General features: G+C 48.3%; 2 protein-coding genes across 5 annotated transcripts in view; one reads left to right on the plus strand and one right to left on the minus strand.

Moving 5' to 3' along the window:
- GOT1 (glutamic-oxaloacetic transaminase 1) overlaps nucleotides 1–8,257 on the plus strand; it is a 38,139-nt gene extending 29,882 nt beyond the window's left edge. The window contains exon 9 of the mRNA XM_054689985.1: nucleotides 7,893–8,257. Within this exon, the coding sequence (XP_054545960.1) occupies nucleotides 7,893–7,969 (77 nt within the window). The 3' untranslated portion in view covers nucleotides 7,970–8,257. The remainder of the gene's footprint in view (nucleotides 1–7,892) is intronic.
- Nucleotides 1–20,693, minus strand: part of CNNM1 (cyclin and CBS domain divalent metal cation transport mediator 1) — a 51,026-nt gene that overhangs the window by 5,899 nt on the left and 24,434 nt on the right. For 2 of the 4 annotated variants that reach the window (XM_037496581.2, XM_037496578.2), the window contains exons 3-8: nucleotides 19,955–20,095; nucleotides 18,917–19,086; nucleotides 16,730–16,829; nucleotides 16,288–16,335; nucleotides 13,070–13,132; nucleotides 5,885–6,048 (exon numbers count right to left, since the gene is read on the minus strand). In XM_037496581.2, the coding sequence (XP_037352478.1) occupies nucleotides 5,885–6,048; nucleotides 13,070–13,132; nucleotides 16,288–16,335; nucleotides 16,730–16,829; nucleotides 18,917–19,086; nucleotides 19,955–20,095 (686 nt within the window). The remainder of the gene's footprint in view (nucleotides 1–5,884; nucleotides 6,049–13,069; nucleotides 13,133–16,287; nucleotides 16,336–16,729; nucleotides 16,830–18,916; nucleotides 19,087–19,954; nucleotides 20,096–20,693) is intronic. The other 2 variants (XM_037496582.2, XM_037496580.2) reach the window with 1 other exon arrangement.

The following is a 20,693-nucleotide window of genomic DNA, read 5'->3' on the forward strand; positions in this document are numbered from 1 at the left end:
CCTGCTGGGTCAGCCAGTGGGGACGCCATGAGGGAAACTCTGCTGCCCCAGGCCTTCCTGTCTGGAACCTGAGGCAGAGGTTTGACAGCCTGGGCATTTCAAAGCAGGGCTGGCCATCACTGGACGTGAGCTCACGCTCCTGGGTATTCCCACACAAGTCTCCCGGCTGTCTCCTCAGACCATGAGAGTCACACTAGAAGTGACTGGCCCCATCTATCAAACTTTGCCCACAAGGGAAGGCGTCTAGAGAGTTAGACTCAGCCAGACTCAGTCAGTCATTCCAGGCAAGATCAAATGTTTCTCTGGAAAATGGGAAAGTTTCTTTGTTACCTGTCCTCTGGGGCTATGTCACAGATGGGTTCTTCGAATCTTGCTTCCAGTGAAAACAGGCTCATTTGTATGCCCCTCAGCAAGGGAACGTGACATCTGAATCAATGATGTGTGAGAGCAACACTAGGTCTTGGGAAAACAAATCCTTCACTCAGGAAATAATACTAACGAGAAAGCAGGGGAAGAAGGACTTTCTGAGTAGGGACAATGGAAAAAACAAAAAGATGAGCTCTTGAGTGAAGCAATAGGAGGGAGGGAGAAAGAAAGGGCCCTTTCAGGTTTGACTCTGAAATGGATTTCTGGGCTCAGGGCTCCCATCAGTTGGTCATTGGCTATGGGCCCCAAGCTAAAAGTCTCTCAGGAGTGTTGCCAAGTGCTCTATTTTATCTAACTTATTTATTTTTGGGAGTTGGGTCCGGGTTGTACCGGCGGTGAGCTGTACCACGCTCCCTTTGTTCTCGAGAAGCTGTGGTCTGCCCTTCCTGCAGCTTGGAATGGAGGATCGAATGCCAGCTCTTTCTGTGCATGGTTTGAAGGAAAGGGTGAGGTGGGAATAAAGCACTGCTGCTGGCAACAGTGCCAAGTAAATGTATTCCTTCCTCATAGGTTCTGAGCTTATAGGTTCTGAGTCACTGGAGGCATTCACACAGATGTTAAATAACCACTTGCCAATGGTGTTAAAAAGAAGAGTCAGACAATTACAGCCCCATTGTAACATGAGCGGGAAGAAGCAAGGCCCAGTGAGTGTGTGTATGAGTGTGTGTGTGTGGAGGGGGGTTGGGGGGACAATTACTGGAATAAGGTACAGGTACAGGAATGGGGCAAAGCTGGCAGAGGGTCTTCCCTGATGGTGGGTGTTTGTATACAAGGAAAGACCCTTCATGACGTGTCTCTCAGCCTTGCTTTCACATTGCTTCCTTTTAAAAGCTTAATTTAAAAAATTATAAACTGCTGCTATGTCAATGTGTTGACTTAAAGGAAATTGTTGACAAGGGACCCGTCTAGAAAAGTCTCCAGGGAAGCAAGCTCTCCCAGCTGCAGGTCTAGATTCAAGCCTCACTTGTGTCCATTCCTTTCTCTGTTCAGCAATGCAAGGGACCTTCTTTCTACCTCGCACAGCACCGTGCAGTAGAAATGGAATGTGAGTCACATAGACAACTGAAAACTCTCCAGTGGTCATATTTAAAAAAACATAAAAACAAGTGAAATGATTTTTAATAATCAAATTCATTTCACCCAACATAGCCCAGATAATTCCACTTCAACATGCCATCATCAGTTAGTAAAGATTATTAATGATGAATTGTACATTCCTTTTTGTACTGTTAAATCCAATATGTGGCTTATACTTACACTGCACAAATTTGGACAAGCCACACTTCATGTGCTTAACATGTAGCCAGTGGCTACTGTACTGACAGAGATGATCTAATAGATCAACCTAAATGCTCTTCCCAGTTTTGATAATTCAGCCTTCCGTGGTGTCCTGCGGTATGCCAACTGCTTGCCGGCACACAGCCACCAGACGTCTCATGCTTTCTACACCCTACTGATCAGTGTGTCCCCCCATAGCACTGCCTTAACTTTCCTCTTACTCTTTCCTAATTCTTCAAGTTCCAGTATATGCTCTAGCCAGTATAGTGCTTAAAATAAGTGCCACGCAATTTTGTAATCAGATACTGCCTGAATTGGTCACTGTCATTTAACTAAAGCTCTTCAAAAGGCAGATGATAGGTTTGATATGTGTTTAGTGTAGCTCCTGGTGCCTAACACCATTGCTAATGCTCAACATACGCTTATCAATTGGTTCACTGGAGATATAGTCATTTCTTAGTGAAAGCTTGTGTTCAAATTGTCTTTCTTCTCTTATATGTTGGCCAGCTAAGAGCCCAGGCATCTTCTGAATTATAGAGGAAATAGAGATGTGATTATCTTGAAATTTACAAAAGGTAAGGGGATCCTTTTGTATATTTTGACTTAGCATCGGATGTGTCCAAAGATAACCTTTCTGACACTGTGATGTCTCTTATCATTTTAGGATGTTTATCCTCACAACACAATTGTGCAATGTAGGGATTCCACCTCCTGGTGGACATTGTTATGCTATCCAGACTATAAGACTTCTGCCATATATTCTAAATTTAATAATGATATTTACAAGACATATTTCAAAAAGTATTCATAAGGATTATGTGATACTTCATAAGTTTTTAACTATGATTAGTCATGGTTTTACTCTTTCCCAGATAATCATTAAACACACTTTTCTATCTAATTGTGTAATGTATCTTAAAGTCATGTTACTTCTGGACTTAAATAGTTCTGGAACTTTAGTCTTTTGGACATGAAAACCCCTTGCAAAATCTTCCTGCAGCCAGTCACAGGAGTCTCAGCCATGAAAACACCCCATTACACAATCTTCTCTTTTGCTTCCTCCAAAACTCTTTTCATGTTAAAAGGCGGGTGGGAACAGGTGGGGGTGGTGAATGAAAGAGCAGCCTTTGACAATGGCCCTAACAGTCAGAAGGAGGGAATTTTCATCTTTTTCTAAGGCACCATCTTAACTTACATTAAAAAAAAAAAAGAAAGAAAAAAAAAACAAAATCAAAATAAAACACTGTGTTAAAACAGGAACTCGAACCTATAAAGTTTCCTTCGATAGAACTACCCATTACAGTGAAAGCTTTTCAGAGACGGGAGTCACAAGATTAAAGAAGTTTTTGAATAACAAATGGTTTCCTACCTTCCCCAGAACTTCTACTTTTGACATTTAGTCTTCTTAATTTCACAATCTCTAGGTGAACAAGAGGGCCGTGTTCTGTTCTACTCAGCTGTCCCAGTTACCTCAAGGTCCTCTGGCCTGAGCAATAGGACATTACCTGGGAACTGACCTCAGATTTGGGGTTCTCCATGGAAAGAGACTTCTCTCCCATGTGCCTTGCTTTCATATAATGTTCCCTTTCCCTGTGTTCTAGGGTGTATATGAAACCATCTGTAAGTTTTAAGAAAATCCTTGCAAATGTATCACCAGGTATTCCTCTTGATACATTTCTCCCTGGGGCATTGCTAAGCCCATCTTCTGAAAATGCTCTCCAACTTATGCATCAATGGTTCAGAAAATTCTGGAACACTACACTTGCTCATTAAACATGATCCTCAAAATCTTGTTCATGTTTCTACACAAAGCAGCAAGGCAAATCCTCTTATGGGTTTTCTGAACTTAGATAGAAATGGTGTTATGGGCTGCCTGCTTGTGTTCCCCAAAACCACATGTTGAAATCCTAACCACCAATGTGATGGCATTTGGAGGTGAGGCTTTTTGGGGTGGTGATGAGGTCTTGAGGGTGGAGCCCTCATGAATGGGACTAGTGCCCTTACAAGAAGAGTGCTTGCTTCCTCGCTCCCTCTCCCTGCCCGTGAGGAAACAAGGAAAGACACTTATTTGCAAACCAGGAAATGGGTCTTCACCGACTCTAGACCTGTCAGCACCCGGATCTTGAATTTCCCGCTCTCAGAACTGTGAGAAGTTTTGTTAGTTACCCAGTCTGTGGTAATTCGTTACAGTAGCCCAAATGGATTAAGACACATGGGAAGATCCGAGAAGGAAACTTAACCAAAATTCCAATGCACTTAAAATAGAATCCAAATTTCTTACTCTGGCCTCAGGCTGCCAGGTAACAGCGGCAGACACTCCCTCTCCTCTCCGCCTTTGTCCTTGCTCTCCAAGCACCAGCACTCAGATCCTTGAACACCAAGCTCATTCCTGCCTCTGTTGTTTCCATCTTGAACATTCTCTCCACCTCCGTGTTCAGGTCTCAGCAAAATGTCCTTTTCTCAGAAATGATCATTTGTAAAGCAATCTCCTGGCCTCCTCTGCTCAGTTGCTGTTTGTCCCAGGACCCTGCTTATTCCTCGGTTGTTATTATCAGGACCCAAAATGCCCGAGGCTACTATATGCTTACTGGCTTGCCACTTCTCTCTCCCTATTAGCATGGAAGCTCTAGAAAGACAGGAGTGTGCTGTCTTGCTCAACATGGTATCTTGCCAATGCCTACACAGTGCCAAGCCCAGAGAAGGCACCTAGGAAATGTTTGTTGATACTTATTTACTCATGTTGTGACTTTCAATTTATTTTTCCCACTAACCATGTGACGAGTACTACAAAGCAATACGAGTTAGCATAGTCGAGTTTCCTTACTCTCATTTTTTCTTACATCCACTTCTGAAGAAGGTCTGCAGTGGGAAGGCTTTAGGGCTAGAAGCAAGAGGGAGGCAAATCCCGGGCTGCAGATCTCTGAGCTTTACCTCGACTGTCACATTAGACGTGCTAACTGTCCACGGGCAAGCACACCTGTGAGCATGGCTAGGCAGTTCCTCAGGTTGCTCCCCCAGGCTGCTTCAGTTCTGATTTCCCACAACTCTTCTTAAAACCGGGGGATTTTAGGGCTTGGCCTCTGGAGACAGAGACTCAACTTGGGAACTTGGCTCTGCCACTTATGAGCCATGTGAGCTCCTCAAGCCCCAACTTCTTTATCCATAAATGGGAACAGCAGCCATGCACCTCAGAGGGTGTTTGTGAGACCAGCAGCCAGCTCAGACATAGGAGGAGTGAAGTGCATTGCACAGATCACCCCTCAAACAGTTATCTGCCCAGCCCACCGCAGACTGGGCCCTTCCCTGTGGATAACTCTCCATGGTGATATTTATCAGCTGATGGCAGTTTTAGCTCAGGGTGCCTAAGTTTTGGAACAGTGAGAGCCAGCGAGCTCAAGTAATCAGGGCATGTGTTCTGGACAAAGGAAAACTCTTCTCCATCTTTTGGATTTCAATACACCTCTGGTCACCCTGTCTGCAATTGCCACAGGTCACCAGGAGAACCCACTGTGGGGTTCACTGGACTTGGACAAATGGGGGTCTCCCCAGACCTCAGGCTCACGTGCATTAGGGTTTGCGGAATGCTAGCAAACAAAGAATAAATCAAAATTAGAGCAAACAAGCAAAACAAGTTATCAAGTTAAAAGAAAGGAGGCCATCTTAACAGGTTTCTGTGCAATGCTGGGTTCAGTGAGGAGTATGAAGAAACAGCACTTTAAGCACAAGGCGAAGGACTTGGCTGCCTTGCTTCACTCCATTGCAAAGTGTTCTCTTCAAACAGCTCAGTCATGTCCAGGGAGTGTAGCAGTCATTACAGCGTGCTGGCTGAGTTGTTTTAGGCTTTACATCTCAAGGTGTGAAAATATACTATCGTTAGGGAAAGTCATGATAGGGTTTCTCCTATCCCTTCAGTTCATTTGTCACTGCAAATTTACCTTGGGGACAAAGGACAAAATCCACCTGGTGCCAATGGTAGAGAATCCAAAGGAAACAGTCCTGCTCGGTTACTTGTCTCAGGCCAGCTAATTCCCTATTGCTTTGTGCCTTACTGTCCCCACGCGAAAAACCAGGCACTAGGAGATCTTAAAAGAGTGACAAGCAGTAGACAGTAGTAAGGTAAGTACACTGGGCCTCTCCAGCTAGGAAGGCTCTCATGACTGTGCCCCCCCACACACCTTACCTTCACAAACTGCACGTCGCTGAGGATGTGCACTGAGTAGTCAGGCGTGTAGAGGTTGTTGCTGCTGCTGCACAGCTGGGTGTTGCTCCCCCCAAAATCGCTGCGCTCACGGTTTGGGGATTCTGAGCGGTTCAAGCCGCTGCATCGAGAAGGGGACCGGTTTACTGCAAGAGATGAGGAGGGAGAAGGAGACAGAGAGGGGGCAGGGAGAGAGGAGGAGAGAAGAGAGAGGTTGTTGACTGAGGACTCTCAGAGGGACAGGCTCTCGCCCCCATCAGAGCCCAGCCCCGCTCCTGGCTGAGGTTGAGGTGCTAATAATACCCAAGACCGGAATGGTGGTTCTACTCCCGCTCAGCCTCCTGCTCCTTGGCCTCTCCACTAGGGAGAGGTGGGCGGAAGGGCCCATGGCTTCTGGGTCCTGCTCTTGGGTTAAGTCCAGTAGATGAGGGTGCACTGTGAGTGTGGTTTGCTGCCCCAGGGCCACCATGAATGGAATTTTACATAAACTCCATGCACAAACCTTTTGGAAAGGCAAGGCCTTAGGTTTGCCCTCACAAACTCTGTCACAGCCCAGACAACCAGTCCTCACTGTGGCGGGGCACTTTAGTGGGAATAACTCAAGCCTGCCCGCCATCAGTGGGCCCAGGACAAGAGCACAAAAAGCGGCTGACAGACCCCACGGATAAATATTACAGCACACCAATACACTGTTAAAGTATGTTCCAACTTTGTTCTTGAAAACCACCTGGAAGGCAGGTCAGTCTGACTGTAGAGTTTTGTGTCAGAAACAGGGCTGTGGGGAAGGGCCAGCCTCTGGCGGGACCTGCTTCCTCCCAGGGCTGGTGGGTGGGAAATTCCTGAGATTGGAAATGGGGTTCAGAAGGATGAACACAGGCTTGATGTGAGCACATTTCTTTGGCCCTGTGAAGTTCTCACACCAGAGAGAGGGGCAGGACTGGGCCAAAAAGGGGATCTCTAGAGAGTGGGTCTACACCTACATAGGCCTAGGGGGGACCTAGAATAAGCTGCCGGTGTCAGTCAAAGACCTGCTAAATGCTCAGCGAGGTTCTTTATACATTTTTAAGACAGGCTTTTTGGGAAAGTTCAGTTAAGATGTCACTTGGTTTCAAGAAGGATGAGGTGAACTAGCCACCCCAGGATGGACAGAAGAGGGGTCCTAAAGGTGACTCTCCCCTCACTGAGACAGCAAAGCTCCACTCTGCATGTCCTGCCAAGAAAGGGGCCAGGTTGGGTAGGGTGCAGGTGTGAAGCATTAGTCTTTCATAACATAGGTTTAGTTCAGGGGCTCAAGTGAAGAGACCAATTTTTCAGAGATTGCACCTTGTTCTCGTGGGGCAGAACCTTGGGAATTTAGTTGTCTTGAGATCATGCTGCCATCAGTCAAAAGATATGATCAGCATCATCGCTTCTCGGTCTTTTGGCTAAGATCACGTGAAGATATGATCAGCATCTATTTGGAATGCATCGTTAATTTGTTTAGCTGCCAGGCTGTTATCATCATCTGGCACTCCAACTTGTAGGAAGATTAAAATAGCAATAGATTGGCTCATTTCCTCACTGGTACCATCATCATCCTCATCATCAGTCTTGAGAGGATTACAGAACTAAGGATCCCTCTTCCAGGCTTCCCCTTGTCAGTAAGTATCGTTCACAGACAGGCTGTTACTTAAACAGAAGTTCGGGAGTCACGTCACTCCTGCTACTCCAAAGATCCACGTCAATTCCTCTTCACTTTACTGGACACAGAGCTGCCTCCAGCTCTGTCACCACGTGAGTCCCAGAGACTGTCTCCCTTGCCCAGACCACAGTCTTGTCTCCTCACGTAGAATCTTATAACCTGTTCTCACTTCTCACTTGCACCCACAAGCACATTTTAAAACTACAAAACAGCCTCCTTATTGAATCTATATAAAATCTACAGGCCTTGCTGGGGCCCCAAAGCCTCCCCATGACCTGACCCCTGCTTCCCTGTTTGGTTTCCTCTCAGGGACTCCTATCCCCTCCCCCGCAGCTTCTCTGAAGTGTGACTGCAGCCTGGGAAACATTTCAACCTGGTGGCCTTGACCTCAGCTCAGTTTGGAACAAGGGGAGTGTGAGCAGAGCCTACAGTTTCAGTTACCCTGAGAAGTAAGCACTGCACCGTGATCAACCTCCCCTTTGCCTGGCTGGACTTGTGCTCCACACACCCCACAAGACGTGCGGTTTCACATCCCCATCCTTTGTGTCATTACTCGAGATTTGCTCAGAAGGGGGACAGGGAAAGAGCCGTACCTCACCCATTAAACCACTCCTGCACCCATTAAGTCACTCCTGCTCCCTGTTGGTAGGGAGACAATGGGTCCTTCCAGTCCCCCCAAAGCTCTCACCCTCACTGGCATCCAGCACATACCTGACGCTCTGCTGTCACTCCCAGGGACTCTAATAGCAAACACAAGTGACATCAGTGCTGTGCTGAGAGGAGAAACATGGCTTTTTGTTTTGTTTTTTTTTTAAGTGAAAACCATGTTATTGGATGTTTAGCCATAAAATCCCCAAAGATTCCCAACACCAAGAGGTACAACTGTCTTATAAGGGTTGGGTCTATAAAAGCAATTTTTGAAAGGAAAATGCTCCCCCATTTCATGACAAAGAAAGCCCCTGCTCATCCGGGTGTTCGCAAGACCACGGTTCCCATGTCCCCGAGCCTGACATTCCTCAAGAGGTAGGGCGCTGATGACTCTGCATTTTGGTAATTGTGCACATACACTCTGAGGTTTCCGAGCAAGGGGACTGGAAATGCTTTTAATAAAAAAAAGAGAAGAAATCAGTAACAGACGAGTGTTCCTGCAGCATGGCAAACTAGTTCAAGTTGTATAATTCCCCTTGGCATTTCCTAAGATCGTGGAGGCACAGCTTGGGGGAGTGAAGCAAGGAGGAAAATTCTACAGTGCAAAGAGGTGTAAGAGGACACAGACTCTACAGTGATGCACAAAACCGACCCCCAAGCCCTTAACTGGGGAGCAGCCAAGCGGCTGACATGACCCATGCCCACTCTTGCTCCCACATCACACTCTTATGCTGGCCCTGGGGAGAATGGGTGGCGGGGTGCAGGGTTTCTGCTCTAGACCCCTACTGCTGTGGAGAAGGGTGGTGGCCCTCGTGCCTGCTGTCTGCAGGAGGTCAGCCTGTAAGAGATGTCTGTCCTAGAGGGCAAGTTGGGGTTACTGGGGGTGGGTGAGAAGACACTGGGGTAAGATCGGGGGTGGGGTGGGAGAGGGGGGCAGAAGAGTATTTTATACCACTGCTGGGGCTGGGTGGATTCCTTTCACTCTGTGCTGAGGCCCGCAGCTCTGGAACTCTGGCTTGGCTGGGGGCACCCATACCCCAGATAAGGACCCACATATGAAAAAATACCCCACTCTCCTATTCAGTCTGGGGATTTGAGGGTGAAGCTGGCTGAGCGGCCCTTCACATTTTTTTGGAGCATTAGTGAGGGACAAGGGGAAAGTCCATTTGGCCATGACCACTGCACCTCTGGCCATCTGTGTCCTCCAAACTGGACGGGGGTGGGGGGCGGAGCGTTGACTACACAGGCTTAGGAAAGTTACAAGCCAGGATGATTAAAATTCATCATTCTGGAGTAACATTCAACATCAGACAAACAAATGCCACAGGCTCTTCGTCAAAGCTACAATGTGAACCCTGCAAATCAGCCCAAGCTCGGAGCCCAGATGCACTTGCTCACGTTACATGGGGCTTTAATGGTTCCCAAATGTTTACTACGCCAGAGCCAGCCCAAAGGAATATTTCCACTTACCACACTTCACAAAGTAAAAGGATTATTTTCAGGGACTCCTGTATATTCCGGGAGAAAACACCATCCTCTCCCATCTCAAAGCACATTAACAACGGGGTATTGAGAAAGAAGCCTTGCTCCCCACCCGGCTCTTGCCTCTGCTTTTGGAACTCAGAATGTCATGGGGAAGGTGAAATCACCTCCACCCTTGGGGGAAGAAAGAAGGGAGCAATCTGGAGAGAGGGCGCGCTGACCGCAGTGTGACTGTGTCCTTTCTCTCAGTGGCTCATCACAAGCTTCGCTCTTAAATGAAAGCATCTGCAAAGCTACCTAGTTGCCCCACACTCCAGAGGTAGCCCACAAACCACTCAGCTCTTCTCATTTCAAACTAAGGTGCAGGGCCTCCCCGGTGGCGCAGCGGTTGAGCGCTGGGTTGCGAAGCTACCCGCGACCTCTGCGGGACTGGTTCGATCCCCGGCTGCTCCCCGGCCACCAGAGGAGGGTCCCACATGGCGTACTTCGGTCCTTCTGCCTGCTCTGCTCCCCGCTCTGGCTCTGGTGAATTCTCTCACCCTCCCGCGCTTCTGACTGTACCCAGTGCTTGTATAAACAAAACAAATAAATAAATCATAAATAAAATTACATGCCTCTTTAAAAAAAAAATTAAAATCAAACTAAGGTGCAAACAGAAGGAAACTCCCGCTGGATAATGGTGCAATATTTGGTGCAGGGACCACGGGCTTCAACCCACTGCGAGCACCGTCCCAACAGCATGGCTGCTTTCAAAATGCAAACCAGTCACGGCCCTCTAGGGGGCACAAGGCGCTTACGTTCGAGGGGCAGCGAAGCCCAGGTCACAGAGCAGGACCTGAGAGGTTGGCTTGCCTTCCTGTCCCTCTGCTCTTACTATATACCAAGAGGTTAGTTTTTCAGAGCCTGTTTCTTTGCCTTTGGTTTCCCCAAAATAATTCCTGGCCACCTCCTGGAGGGTAAGTGAAATGGTCAGGCTTTATGCCATTGGTCTCTGGGGCTATCACCTGCGGCCTTGATCTTGTTAACATAAAAGGCATGTGGGTGCGGGGCATGTGTGCCTGCCTGTGGACACCTGAGTGTGGGCGTGCCCATGTGCAAGGAGGGAGGGGATCTAGGGCGGCCTTACCCAGAGACAGTCACGGTGGAAGGGCTGTGAGGGGATGAGCAATGGCTACAAGAGGAAGCCCAGAGAAAAGCGTGTAAACATTCACAGGCGGCGCGAGTGGCTGTCTCCCTGCTGGCTTGTTTCCCCTGCGTACTATTAAAAAACCTGTGGGGATGATGCTAAGGGCCCCAAAGAACCCTTTAAAGGGTTCTCTTTTAAGCTTCCCAAACCGATGGTGAACCCACCTGGCCTGAGATGGATGCAAAGCACCTCCCCAGGTGGTTGTGGGAGTAAATCAAAGAAACGAGCTCTTTTTAACTTTAAAGACTTTCTGAATTGCTAGCACTTCTTCTTTTTCCCCGGGTAAGATGGGGATAAGATATAATACATGTTGATTAATTTTTCTGGGTCATAAATCAAATATGGGGCCAGAGGCTTATTTTCCACAAAAATGCTACAACTGAGGCCTCCGCTGGTGGTGATGGAGCAGAAGCAGGAGTGAGAGTGGAAACACCACAGCAGAGGTCCTGTGGGTGTCACCCGGTGTCCGCGAAAGCTTGGCTACCAGCTATTGTGAAAGACCAGACAAAAGAAGCAGGGAGGAGGGAGCTGCAGAAGAAAGCATCCATCCCCACCTGGAGTTTTCTCCTGCGGGGCCTGTCCCCCTCCACTTCGCAGAGGTAAACCAAGGGTGCAAATGCACTGACCTTGTTCTCACCTCCTGATAGCTCACCTCTTTCCTGTTGGGTAAAACACCCAGGTGGAAAATGGGGTGGAGGAAGATTAAACACCAGGCACCAGCAGTGTTGGATTGGAAGTCTCGCACCTCCTGGGAGGGGGGTGGGGCTGCAGAGCAGGAATGAGTCACCTTAATCTCTGTCTGACACTGGGTTACCATTACAACACGTACTGGCGAACTAGAATGAACCTTTCACTGGGAAGTTGCAAGTAACGAAGTTGCTGGTTACTGGAGGAGGGCTAATTAAAAAGGAAAATACGCCCCAGCTTTGATCCTTTTGATTGAAAAGCTTTTGAAAGATTTGCCTCTCCTCTTTCTGCGGAGATATCATGGCACTCATTCATTCACCAAGATCCCTGCAGTAAGGAACTTGAAGGCACATAACGTGGCCACTTGTAGACCAGTAGGAGTGGCCCAGTGGCCGGGGAGGGCTCCGGACTGGCAACTCACCTTGACTACGGTCCTGTGTTCATCAGGAAGGCATGAACTCTCACAGAGCAAGAGAACTCATTTCTTGGTGGAAAATCACCAAGTGAGAGAAAATTTTGGTGAAATTTGAGAAAGTAGTTAATTTTGCACAGACAAACATGGGAGCCAGATGGCTTTTTGGTAGAAAAATGTGACTTGGAAGAAAGCAGAAATCAATATAAAATCTTGGTCTCATGAAATAGCCTTTTTGAATGTGAAGGTCCTATATATAGACCATGGAACACAACTGGATTCTTGATGACTGAGGAAATGGCAGTGTGTGTGTGGGGGGGTGCATCTCAGAAGCACTACCAAAGCACTCTGATAAGGAGACAGGTAAAGGGAAATTGGATTGTGTTCTAATTTCAGGACAAATTTTACTGTTAACAAATAACTTCTTGGTTTGCTCTATGACCCTAGAGACCCACACCTAGAGATGAAAGCAATACAAACAGTTCATTGACTGTTCAGAAGCACTGCATTCTACTCACACCTCGAGGTACTCTACAGGATCACCTTTACCTGATTAAAAAGAAAACCTGAAACCTCTTTGTAATTAATAAGAGGTTAAACCCAATGAAAAGTTGTTTTGAATTTTTTACATACATCATCCTTTATATGAGAAGAGACAGGGAGAATATGGTCACCAAGTAGTAGCATTACTAGAAGACATTACTAAGCAGAGACCATGTAGAAGGACAGGTGGAAGATAAGTCATCATTGTGGCTTCCTATTTTTCTCTGGCCACATGCTTCAGTCCTCCATTCTGTAGTCAGACAAATGATGATGAAGAACTTGCACCATCACTCACGCCACCATTTCACCATGTACGTACATAGTTACAGCCCTGGGCGCTAAATTCCCTGTTGAACCAGCAATGCCTTTGCTGTGTGTGCAAGTGCCATTTTGTTTACCATGTTATGCCTTGGTCAAGGGAGTGGCTGCTGGAGAGACTAGCTGTCATGTGGGACAGTGACCGAGACCAAAGTCCTCTTGCAAACCCCAATGGACCAATGGAGACCCGAGACACCCATGCATGTTTACCTGGGGAGCCTGCCAGAGAGTCCCCTCTGCTGAAGGCGAAGGTGCGAGACACAGAGACGGGCACTAAAGAGTGAAGGGCCAAGGATTTGTGAGTTGCAAAGAAAAAGATAAACAGAAGGAAAGAGACAAAGAGCAAAGTGGGTCAGACAACCTGTTTCCAGATCTTCATACCACATTTCTCTGCAAAAGGGAATCTTGCCTCTGAAAGCATGGAAATTGCATTCTCTTACAAAGCCATGCTCCAGAAAGAGGGACATCTAAGTAGACATTGCTGGAGGTCTTCTGTGCAATAATCTTAGAGGAAATCAGAGCTGCCAATGTGAAGAGCATGCAGTGTCCTAGTGGGGGGCCTGGCACTGCAGTCCCTCCAGGCTCCCGGCTGCCAGGTGGGTCCTGCTCCTTTGCAGGAGGTGCCCATAAACTCACTCTTGCTGGGGGAATCCTTGAGGAGTTAGTTGTATCCTGCCTCGGCCTGCTAGGAGCTCCCTCTGTGGACACGGTGTTCGGAAGGAGCCGTGCATTGCAACAGGCTTGGGAGATGGGCCGGACCGCACTTCTAGCAATCTTAGTGCGAATCAACTTGATGAACTAACTCAAATCACTCTTAGTAGTACAAGCACTGCAGAACACCTCTGTTCCTAGGCTCCTTCCTCCAGTCCATCCCCACAGACTCAGAGATGGTGCCGACTACCACTTGGGGCTGAGTGGGGTGGAGTATGTAGCAGCTCTGTCCTTTCCCCATGTCGAGCCTGATTAAGCTGTGTTTCATCTCTCTTGTCTCATTGTTCCCAGAGGACTCCTCCCAGAACTGCATGAAGCCAATCTGCAGGTAATGGCTCCCTGGAATAGGTAACTTTCAGACTTATTTGCTGCCCCAGTTGATTTTACTGAAATTACCCGTGTGTGTGTGTGTGTGTGTGTGTGTGTGTGTGTGTGTAGCTTTATACCTACCTGATAATCATTTATTCTGACATGAGGAGTAAAATATTTGAATGGGCCCCTAAGGTTAAGAGACACAGTGGAATCCCAGTGCTTCCTGGGCTGTATATTAAACGTGTACCTCACCAAGCAAATGGTACACTTGCTCTCGCCCCACTTGCAGACCCCTGTGGGCACCTGACCCTCAACCTTGAGCTCGAGCCTGAGTCCTGCACAGTGCCAGCCTCTCTGTGGTCCTCCTGGGCTTCCTGGCAGTGAGAACCAAGATAACGGAGACAGTGTTGACTGTCTCTCTGCTTTGTACAGGAGAACCGGATGACTCACAACCTCAAGCGTCTAGGAAACCTGCCATCCCATTTATCTCTTTAAAGGCTTCAAGGACAGAGGAAGTTTGCTAGATGAAAACCCCTCAAGAGTTCACTGTCTTGTGGCTCAAGCTCTCCCTGGACCCAGAGGCCGAGGTTCTTGGCAGCAGAAGGTGCTGCGTGGCTGGGCCCTGGCTAAGAGAGCCCTCAGGAAAACTGTGGGCTGTGGCAGCCTTTGCAGTGATTTTATACTTCCCTCTAAGTGGCGAGGGCTTAGGGGGACAATGGGAAGTGGATAATGAGTTTTCCTTCTCCTCCGGAAGATTGGAAAAGATGCTCAGAAATGCAGGAAGGAAAGGCTTGCATGCTTCCTTCTTGTTAATCAGTTTTGAAGGAGGGACCAGTGCTGAAAGATTTCTCCTATTTTACTGATAAAATGGAAGGATTTGAGGGAAAGAACTAGAGACAGGAGGAAGCAAAGGAGGAAATCAGATATCTCCCTACTACTTAAAAAAAATTTTAAAGCAAGAAAATCATCCAGATTAGGTGGGCTGGGAGCCTTATGTAGTTCTTTCCCCCAGAGTTCCCACACCTTTTGGTCTTCTGGAAAAGCCAGAATAGGACCAACATTTCTAGATAACTTTTAGAATTCTAGGAGTTACGCTATCTTGAGCAACCCCTAAAGCGATGGCTGGAAGAGATCTCCTTTAGACAACCAAGGCTTATCTGCTCTGCAGCCCATCCCTCACCCATCCAGGGCTCTTATGCTGAGAACTGCCTTCACCAACCTTGGTTGCAATTTGTTGGTGTATATAAGCATAATAACGTGCCAAGATTTTTCATTTCATAGATCTCCTTCAACTCATGCCATGCCTAGCATGTGGGCAGTGCCTCAGCCATATTTCAGCCCTCTGCTGGGCCAGGATGTTAAATTACACTGCAAGTTGTCCCAATATTCCCATGCAGAAATTGCATTCTTGAGTAGGATAGATCTGAAATCTGTATTTCATGGTGCTATGTGACTTAGTCAGGATATCAGAATGCATCTAGGTAAGTCACCAACTTGCTGGGTGATTTAGAACAAGTCATTTCTTTAGTTTCTCTGTGTTAAAACCTTTCATGTGTCACCAGGGATCATGATAGTAAGCTTTGGGACCCTCTGATAAACCCTGATATAAAGCAGTATATAAAATACTTTTTAGGATGAGGGAAAACACCGTATCTGGCAGTCAGATGGCTTCTGTAAAAACTAACAGATGAAAGCAGTGCAAAAATCAGACCAATGAATCAGACAGAAAATTAGAGAAATAATACTTTCTAGATCACATAGCATATAAATTGCATGCCCTCTAAACACAAGTGTGGGAACTCTATGCAGGAAACAGTGAGAAAGCGGAGCACAGAAGGAGCAGCACAAAGCAGCCAGCAGCCCTGTGGCAGCCCACCAGCAGCATGCATGGCTAGCTGGCATCACCTATCCACCAGCTGAGATGCAGTCAGTGAGGGAAGAGAAGCAGGTAAGCAACATATTGCACCAGCCTGTGACTTAATCCCCAAGAGCTTGCAATCACATCTCACCAACTCCACAGACACAAGAATAGCCTATTTAGATTTTCAGGTAAAGACCACTGGGTGACTTATTATAGCAGAGAAGAAAAGGCCGAACTTCCACCAAAGCACACAAATCCCCTGCCTGCATTCGCTGGCAGGGGACATTTTGGTAAACCCCCCAGTCCCCCATTCATCACTTGCACATGAACAAAGAAGCAGCAGAATGCATTCCAGACACACTGAAACTAAGGCCCATGGTCTGTGGGTACCTGGCAGGAAACAGTGTTCCTGGCAGAGATTTACAAAGAGGCTGCCAGCGCGTGTGCTAGCCCCAGCCCACAAAGTGCTCGGTCCAGGTCCCCTGAGGGGGCTGAGGCAGGACTACGATGGGGAGGGCGAGGATGGGGGTTGAGAAATACATACGAAAGACAGAGGATCCAGTCAGGCTTCCAACCTTCCGCACATCATTATCTGAGGACAGAAGGAGGCAGTGTGTTTCAGAAGCGATTTGGAGAACACACTTCTTACGGGATTCTCCTGCTTCCACCCCACCTGCAGCACCAACCCTGCAAAAACTGGCAATCAAGTGGAAGTGTAGAATAGAAACAAACTTGTCTTTTCACACTGAGAAATCCGCCCTAACGCTTGATAACGTTAGTCTACCACGCACTTCCACAAACTCTTGGAGCAGCATATTATGTACGCGTTATGACTGACAGACCAATTTTACAGACAAGGAAACAAAAGTCCAACAGTGAAAGGGCTGGTGGAGGGTCTACATCAACAGTCAAGACCTGACCTCAGACGCTTTTTCCTACAAAGTCCCCTACATGCACAGTCAGCGGCAGCGCGGGAGCCAGAGTACCTGAGCAGGCAGCGGTCATGATGGCTGGGACGCCGTAGTAGGTGAAGGCTCCATTCTCGAAGCGAAGGCCTTCCTTACCAACCTCCACCTCCACTTTACCCTGGAGAGAGAAGGGAGTGACTGAGGGTGTGCACGAGGCTCCCAGTTCCCACCAGACAGCAGCCCCCAGCACATCTGCCCAGGAGAACCCAGGCTCAGTCCTTACCACAGGGGAGGGTTAATTCTGCCCAGACTTGTGTTTCAGAGGTAGCACCTCCAACTTCAGCTTCAGGAGCCCTTTGTCATTGATTAATTGCTGAGTCCATAAAGCAGCCTCCAGTCACGAATAACCAAGCTCTGATTGCACACGTTGTGGCCCTCCATGCCACAGGTCTAGGCCCCAGTGCGCCCAGGGCCCGTAAACTGCCCCTCTGGGTTAGCCTGAGATTAGACCATCTCCATGTCTGGTGGAGATGAGATCTTTTTTGATTCATTTTTAAAGGGAATATCTATGGTATATCCTTTTCAGGGTGGCAAATCAAAACCTCTAAACACTAGTTCCTAATCTGACTTTCATATTACACCTCCTTACACATCCTATGTTGTAGATTAATGCAACAGCTCCCACTCACACTACTCTATCTGATTCTGTGCGGTTGGTCTAACTCACCAGCAGCTATAGTGACAGCCAAGGTGCAGCAGGTCATGTGCATCTGTGGTCCCCAGGGCGACAGCAAGGCTTCTCATTCAGCGGGCCCCACCCCTGAGGACTCGCACTGCTCTTATTCAGTTTACAGGTGGGGCCATGTTAGGTGAAAGTTAAATAACTTGGTCAAGGTCAGTTAGGAATGGGCAATACTGGCATTTTAAAACCAGATCTTTCTGATTCCTGAACGTCCACTTGCCATTACATTTTCCTCCCTCCCAGTTTTATTTCAAAACTTACTTTTATATTACGCAGGGGACAGGAGCTTGTATGTGTTCACTATGTTATATGCACAATGTAATGGGCACTTCTCCATTTCTTTTTTTTTTTTTTAAGAAGTAGGGTACAGGCCAGAGTCGTGGGGGAGTGGTGAGAAGATTCACCAGAGAGAGCTGGGAGCAGAGCAGGCAGATGTACTGAAACACACTGCTGAGGCGAGCAGCAGGTGAGACAGGAGAGGTCTGCCTTGCCATGTGGGTTGCTCCTGGCCAGCCGGGGATTGAACTCGTGCCGCAAAGGCCACGGACAGCCTCACAGGGGTGCTCTCAACCCCCTGCGCCACCAGGGAGGCCCCTTCTCCATTTCTAACAGTAAAAATGTGATTGCATTTTTGGAGAACAGAAGTCATTTTACCCAGGCTATTTGGAAGGATGGAAGCAACGCTCACCAGTGTCAGGGCAGACCAGTGGATTCTAGCCCAGCAAGGCCACCTCCAAGTTCATGTGAGCTTAATTAACATTTTAGGATGATGACTGTGTGTAGGTTCCTACAACTGTGTTGAGAAGGGACTGGGAAGAATGACAGAGTTAATGTTGGGTGCGGGGGAGGTCAGGCCAGGGTGCTGGCAGTGCCACAAGCTGTCCCCATGGGACACTCCATTCAGGCCAATCCAGGTACCCAGGGCAGAGGGGATTGTAGTTACATGAGTCCTGGGGGATGCTGCACCTCTTTCACTCAGTCATTTTTCCCCTTCCTGGACCTCTGAAGGGGGGGGAGGTCAAGGGTCAGCAAAGGCTGAAATATGGCAGAGAGAGTTGGCTGGATGTGTTCTGTGTGTCTGCAGAGAGCAAGGCCCAATGGGTGGAAATCTGAAATTTCAGCTTGACAGAGGGAAGGGACAGATGCAAGGAGGGTCAGGAGGAAGACCCTTGGGAGGCAGCAGCCAGTTCCATTTCTGGGCATGTATAAACAGAGCAAGGAGGTGTTAAGGATTCTGTTGGGCAGCAGTTTGGAAGTTTAGTAGCAGAATCCCTTTGCTGGAGAAGCACCTCCTCATCCTGCCACAAGCATCACTGATGTCAGCTGAGCTGCTGCGGGGCCCTCACCTCTCCCAGGACACTAGCCGGTTGCACCAGCTCCTTCTGACCTTCTGAGGGTTGTGGACAAATGCCCTCCCCACTGGCCTGCTCCCAAGGCAGCGAGCCAAGTCTTGGGACCTAGCACTGGGGAGACGTAGTCACCTTCCCAGCCCCACCCGTGGGAGCCCCCTCTTTCCCGCTCACCTGCAGCAGCAGCACGAAGTAGTCTACGGGCCGGCTGCGCTGGTAGAGGTAATGCTCAGGGGCCCTCTTGTTCTTCTCATCGAACTTCAGCTCCTGGATCACGTTGGGATGTTTCAAGAGTCGGAGCAGGATCTTCTCCGAAAGGTACAGAGACTTAAAGGGCTCCACTTCTAGGGGAGAGGGGGAGAAGGAGGGCTAAGGCGGGCATGGCAGGGTATGCGTCGAGGGCCATCTCCATTCCTGGGATTTCCTTGGCTGGGGTGCAGGGTGTCATAGACCCAGTCCCCATGTCCCTAGGGGTGGCGTGTCCCTGCAGTGGCACCTCAGGGGAACAGGTCATCATTCTGGAAATGTCGACTTTGTTCATAATTTTCCCCTCGATTTTGTTTAAAGCTGGGCATGAACTTAAAAAAAAAAAAATAATGCAATCCTGGACGACATTGTGCTCAGTCAAATCAGCCAGACACAGAAGGACAAATGCCACCTAATGCCACTTACAGGACAGCTCTAAAATAGTCAAACTCATAGAAGCAGAGTAAAGGGTGTTTGCCAGAGGCCATGGGCGGGGGAAGGAGCAAAGGACTCAGAGCTACCAAGTGTCAGTTATGCGAGAGAATCAGGCCTCCAGATCTGCATCCTTTTGCCCACACCAACAATACAAAATTAGTCCCTTCAAAATTTGCCAGGAGGGTGAATATTATATTAAAGGTCCTTACCACATCCACACACCACCATAAGAAAAAAGGGGGTGGGGAGGAAAGTTTTGAAGTGATGGGTGGCCATGTGAGTAGAAGGGAAAAGCGCAAGCAGAGGTTTAACTTTTTTCTCGAAGGGAGAAGAGCAGAGTTGAGTTGTATCTACTTCCTCCCCAGGAGATCTGGGCTGGGGAGGAGAAAGCCCTTAGGTGTCTTCCTGGGGCCTGGGAAGGACAAGCCCCTTTTCTGAAACAGTGGTGCTGGGCCCTAAGCTTACAAGACAAGCAGGATTGCTTGGTGCCTGGGCTCCTGTCGGGGCCGAGACAGGTGGGCACCGTCCTACCTGTGGCCATGAAGCGGTGCGTGGCCAGTAGAAGCTGTGGAGAGATCTTCACCCTCATCTCTGAGTCCGAGAGCTTAAACAAGGAGAAGTCGTGTCTCTTTCTCTCCCGGTGCGGGACCCTCTGCTTTTTCCGGTTGTCGGCTGTGGGATCACAGGGCACAGGCTGCCGTTATCTTAGAATCTGTTAGTTTTGGAGGTTTCAGCAGAATCACAGCAGGGCAGAGGTGCTGGTGGGACCACATGAAGTGCTGCAACTAGAGGAGACACTACATCTCTTTCCCCGGGACGGGGGTGGGGTGGGAGTCATGGAGAAAGGATGGGAGGCAGAGGGGAGGCAGGAGACACTGCACCCCACTCTGGTGTCCTCTACAGCTGGGTGGAAAAGAGGCAATGCTTTTTCCTGTTTATTTTTTCCTTCCTTATTTTGTTAAGCTTATCTTAAAATAATAACATGCGGGGGGGGGTATATTTTCTGGGATGATTTCTCTTTTGTTGCCTCTGAGTTTTGAATAAAACTTTGAAACTGCAAACCTGTCTCTCCTGCACCCAGGGCAGTAGGGAGGGGTTTCGGTTTCGGTTTCCTCTGAATCTGGCCTGGGGGTAAGTTCTTGTGCAGGCTGGGTCTTTGCAGTGACCTGGCCCCCACTCTATGCTGCTTTTGTTGGGGTCACCACAGTGGGGAGATCCAGACCCCTGTGTGATTTGGTGTCAGGGAAGGAGAAACAGCATTCCCGGCTCT

The sequence above is a fragment of the Talpa occidentalis genome, unplaced genomic scaffold (assembly GCF_014898055.3).
Source record: "Talpa occidentalis isolate TD23 unplaced genomic scaffold, MPIMG_talOcc4v2.1 talOcc4.8, whole genome shotgun sequence".
Lineage (NCBI taxonomy): Eukaryota > Metazoa > Chordata > Mammalia > Eulipotyphla > Talpidae > Talpa > Talpa occidentalis.